The 5398-nt window shown below is 38.6% G+C and overlaps 1 protein-coding gene across 3 annotated transcripts; it reads left to right on the forward strand.

Moving 5' to 3' along the window:
• Positions 1–1704: 1704 nt before the first annotated feature.
• LOC110864552 (mitochondrial carnitine/acylcarnitine carrier-like protein) lies at positions 1705–5069 on the forward strand. 3 transcript variants are annotated; one of them, XM_022113655.2, is made up of 4 exons: positions 1705–1824; positions 2017–2105; positions 2954–3353; positions 4437–5069. In XM_022113655.2, the coding sequence occupies exons 3-4, from the start codon at positions 2962–2964 to the stop codon at positions 4951–4953; spliced, it is 909 nt and encodes a 302-aa protein (XP_021969347.1). In that variant the 5' UTR covers positions 1705–1824; positions 2017–2105; positions 2954–2961; the 3' UTR covers positions 4954–5069. The 3 variants fall into 3 exon arrangements, with proteins under 3 accessions (XP_021969347.1, XP_021969346.1, XP_035830252.1); XM_022113654.2 differs by having other exon boundaries at positions 2962–3353; XM_035974359.1 differs by lacking the exon at positions 1705–1824 and having other exon boundaries at positions 1831–2105.
• Positions 5070–5398: the final 329 nt, after the last annotated feature.

The raw sequence follows: 5398 nt of genomic DNA on the forward strand, positions 1-5398 counted from the left end.
ACGTGAATTGTTTCGACCCGACTGTTTTGACGCGAATCGTTTGGAACCGAACTGCTTTGACGCAAACCATTTCGACGCGAATCTTTTCGACCCGAACTTTTCAACGCGACTATTTCAACCCGTACTGTTCCCACCCGAACCCGGAGTGGTGGGTGTCGGGGTGATGGATTCCAATTCATTTGACAACCAAACACATCAAAATTGGAATTGAGCACCCTCAGTTGTTACCGAAACTTGTACTAAAAAGATAAAAATTAAAAAAAAAAATCGAAAAATGAAGAAAAAATTTAAAAACAGGAAAAACATTATCCTCACTTGTGGCCTAGTGGTAGCAGGCTTGGTTTCTCCGGTGGAAATTCAAGTTCGATCCCCACTTGTTTCACTTTTGGTGAATTTAGGTAACGAAAGATTTAAGCTAGGTCTTGTGCGAGGTTGTCAGTTCAAATCCTGAGCCCACCCGGGTTTTTGTCCCACCGAGTGTTACGCTAGAGAGTTCTGCTATTGTGGTGGTATAACGACTGTCAAGTGGCAGCCGACGGTATGGTTTTCCGGGGGAACGCCCAAGCCAAACTCTGATGTCAGCGTGAGTCTGATTAAGACAACATAGTCTGGCCGGAGTAAGTGGTGTGCAAGGGGTTTCGAGTTCAGTTCAACTTTGGGAATCAGTGAGTGTATTTACCAACCCAAAGATAATTGGTTTAGCTAAACATGTACTTTGATTTGACTCAAAATTGGCTCAAACATATTTCAACTAAACCCAAATCTACAAATACCGAGTTAGATTGTTAGAATCAATTCACAAACCCTATTAACCAACTCTCAGGGGCGGACCTAGCATATAAAAAGGGGCAACCTCCGCTACGGCTTGACGCTCCGGCGGTAGTGTAAAATTAGTGTAAATTTTGGAAAAATTTGACGTTTTTACGATTTCGCTACGGCTTTTTTATAAAACGTTACGGCTTGGCGGATTTTCTAGATCCGCCACTGCCAAATTTTTACTTTTTCTATAATACAACACACCTATGGCAGAAAATAGACAAGGTGCAAGCCACGTCTATGTCGACTATAACAGTTCGGTGGCGTTTATTTGAAAAACTCATTTAGGGTTGCAATTAGTTACGAGTGTGCATCCATGTCTACAAAACCTGTCTAGAACCAAATTAGATTAGCCTAAAGAAACTAATCTACCCATTATATATGGTTAACTTGTAAACACACGTTATATATGTGATGATACAAATCAATCAATACCTTATCATTAAACGTTATTCTCAAAATAAATTTATTCAAGGTTGACTAAATGCATTCTTGTATTGGTAAATTTTACCCCTGTTGATTGATATTGACTCTATACAACCGTATAGCTTCAGTATACGTCCCTTTAACCTCCTCGAATTTCGTTAGAAGCATTCCATCCGTTAAACATTTTTAACAACCTCTACACCTATTTAACCCTTCGTTCAAGGGTTGTTCAACTTTTTACGTGTTTGGCACTGTCTGTGATCACGAGCGTACGTGAGTAAGTGACCAGACTTTGTTGAACGTTAAAGAAAAATATAGGTATGGTGAGTATAATGATAGGTAGGGTAGCACAACCATATATATCAAAACTTTTCGAAATAATAATAATAAAAAAAAAAAAGCTTTTGAATATACAATTATTATAAGAAAACAAAAATCATTTTGGTAAAAAATAACGATCCCACTATCCAAAGTTGCCACATTGTGACGAATCTTAGGTGTTGGTTTGCTTTTCGACAGCTACAATTGCGCTAAAATACAGTAGGAGATTCACCAGCCAATCTTGTCCTCTATTCCTCTCTGGTATCCTCTCACCCTCACAGCTTCTTCAAGATTTCAATTTACACAACCCCTTTTCAACCCTCCCCTTTCTTTCTTTCTTTCTTTCTTTCTTTCTTTATCACAAAAAGATTCTATTTTTAAAAGATTCATATATTCGAAGCTCACATTTAACCTATACCCATTTGGTATTTTCGTTATTTTTATGTTTTTTAGGTTGGACACTTCTAGTTATTGAGCAAGATTTACTCAGGGTGTCATTTCTTTGATCCATCTCTAGTGGCTTTATCAGATTATTAGCAAAGGTATGGTTATTTAAATTTAAAAGATTTTTTTTTTTTTGTTTCTGTTTGTTTAAAGAACTGTTTTAATCACAACTTCACTTTTTCTTGATGAATACAACTTCTTGCTGCATTACAACTCTGAATTTAGTAATTTGCATTTGTAGTCTTCAGAGTTTAGGGCTGTTTGTTTACCTCTTAACGAGGCTCTTAACGGTTCAGACCTTTACTGGTTCAGCACTTAATGATTCAGACTTGTTTGTTTCGCAAGCAGATGTTTGAATGGTTCAGACATTTGCCTCTGAATGGTTAAGCATTATACAGAGTCTGAATGGTTAAGACCTCTAATTTGAATCGGTTAGACATTTGCCTCTGAACGGTTAAGCATTATACAGTCTCTTAATGGTTCAGACCTTTTACTCGTTCAGCACTTAATGATTCAGACCTCTTATTGGTTCATCACTTAACCATTCAGATGTTGTCAAACAACCCCTAAATCTTTTAAGTAGCTAATGTTTTCAAGATAAATATGATCTTATTTAGGTTGATGGACCTAGTTTTAACTTTTAACTTCAGATCATTTGGGCCTAATGATTTAAATTAGTTATATACATTTGGCTTTATGCATTTGGCTTTTGAGCATAAGATGATTTAGAAATCAATATAGTTGTTAATTTTGTAAAGAAGTTGATAAATACATTGAACTTGGACAAAAGGTTATCACCAAAGTAATTAGTGATGAATACAATGAACCAAACAAAAGGTTATCACTTTAAAAAGATGTATCCGAACAACTACGAGCATCTTCGATTTTAATATTCCTAAAATCAAGATCTGGAAAAGAATTCTTGTCAATTCTGATTTTCGACTAGTTTTACAGATGGGTGATGTGGCGAAGGACTTAGCCGCCGGAACCGTAGGAGGGGTGGCTCAATTGGTGGTTGGACACCCTTTTGATACTATCAAAGTCAAACTCCAAAGTCAACCTACTCCTTTACCGGGTCAACTCCCTAAATACTCTGGTGCAATCGATGCGGTTAAAAAGACATTAGCAGCCGAAGGTGCAAGCGGCCTATACAAAGGTATGGGGGCCCCACTTGCCACGGTGGCAGCCTTCAACGCTCTTTTGTTCACGGTTAGGGGTCAAATGGAGACCCTACTGAGGTCTGCACCTGGTGCACCCTTGACTGTGAACCAGCAGTTCGTTGCTGGAGCCGGTGCAGGAGTCGCGGTCTCTTTCTTGGCAACCCCAACTGAGCTGATCAAATGCAGGTCAGTGGTTTTTTAACTGCAATAATATAGTATGCCAGTTTGACTTTTTAGGTCAAATACATGTGAAATATAAGCTTGACCATAAACGTCGAAGGATATGAGTAAAAATATAAGGGAAAATCACGAAACTAAACATTGACCAAAGTGAATTGGGAAAATAAAGATGTGATGCGTCTACGGTAGACGCATCACTGAAATAAATGCACCTGATGCGTCTAAGGTAGACTCTTCTGGTAAGCCAATCAAAATTCGACACGTGTAAAAGGATGCGTCTTCAAATGTAGAGGATGCGTCTAAAATAAACACCGGATGCGTCTACAAATGTACCAAGGGTTTCCGTGCCTCCTTTTTTTCTTTTCCACCACGATTTTTAAACGAGCATAACTCTTTCATACGACAGTATTTTTTATTTTAATTTTTAAAGTACACCAAATTATAAATAATAAAATTCTCTTTCATTTGGTTTAAACTTTTTTTAAAGAGTTAAATGCCATTTTAGTCCCTGTGGTTTGGGCCATTTTGCCAGTTTAGTCCAAAGGTTTGAAACGTTGCCATTTTAGTCAACTGGATTAACTCCATTCCTTTATTCTGTTAATTAGAAGGGCATCTCGGTCATTTTATATGTAATTCTGCTATCTAGAAGGGCAATTCGACCATATAAAATGATCGAATTACCTTTCTAGCTAACATAAGAAATGGACGGAGTTAACCCAGTGGACTAAAATGGCAACGCTTGAAACTATTTGGACTAAAATGGCAACGTTTCAAACCTTTGGACTAAACTAGCAAAATGGCCCAAACCACAGGGACTAAAATGGCATTTAACTCTTTTTTAAAATATTAACGTATGAAAAAGTCACACCCGTTTAAAAATCGTGGTGGAAAAGTAAAAAAAATGCCTAAGGTTGATGACACGTGTCGACTTCTTATTTGCTTGTACTGATGCGTCTATCGTAGACGTTTCAGTAGCCTCGTTTTCAGTGACGCATCTACCGTAGACGCATCCCATGTTTATTTTCGCAAATGGCTTTGGTCAACATTTAGTTTCGTGATTTATGGTGCAATTTATTTCTTGGAAATTAGATTGCAGGCGCAAGGTTCAGGTGCAGCCGTAGTGGCAGAAGCCAGTGCAGCTGCCACAGCAGCAGTGAAATACGGTGGTCCAATAGACGTGGCAAAGCAGGTCCTGAGATCTGAAGGCGGCATTAGAGGTCTATACAAAGGATTATTTCCCACATTGGCTCGTGAAGTCCCAGGAAACGCCGCAATGTTTGGCGTCTACGAGGCCCTAAAGCAGTATATGGCTGGTGGGACCGACACTTCAGGGTTAGGCCGTGGTTCACTTATGTTGGCAGGTGGTTTAGCCGGTGGTGCGTTTTGGGTTTCGGTTTACCCAACCGATGTGGTCAAGAGTGTTATCCAGATTGATGATTATAAGAACCCGAAGTATACTGGGTCGATTGATGCTTTTAAAAAGATTGTTAAAGCCGAAGGAATTGGTGGTTTATATAAAGGTTTTGGACCCGCAATGGCTCGAAGTGTCCCCGCTAATGCTGCTTGCTTTCTAGCGTATGAAATCACTAGGTCCAGTTTGGGCTAGTTGTAACGCGGTTGTGATTTATAACATTCTTTGTACCGAATAAATTAATTACTTTTTACCATTGAAAAAGATTACTCATTGTAAACTATGTTTGGTACAAATTTTTGCATGGTTCATGATGGAACTTTTCTTCTAAATTTCTGCTTTCATTAGAGATTGAAACTCCAAGAGCGTCACGCGCTTCGACCAAACCATCGACACTTTCTGGTGCACGAGAATTATCGGTTTCTTCATACCCGGTTTTCAACAATCCTAAGCCAAAATGCAAGCATGCATCTTCTTCAGACATTCTTCCACTCAGTACAGGTGGTGAATCACATGTAAATTAAGGGATGATCTAAAAGTCAGGGTACTCATTTTGTAATTTTGGAAAGTATAAGGGTATAAATAGCAATTTTCATATATGACCTCAGTGGCGGACCCAGGAAACATTTTCAATCGGTGC

The sequence above is a fragment of the Helianthus annuus genome, chromosome 6, assembly GCF_002127325.2.
Source record: "Helianthus annuus cultivar XRQ/B chromosome 6, HanXRQr2.0-SUNRISE, whole genome shotgun sequence".
Lineage (NCBI taxonomy): Eukaryota > Viridiplantae > Streptophyta > Magnoliopsida > Asterales > Asteraceae > Helianthus > Helianthus annuus.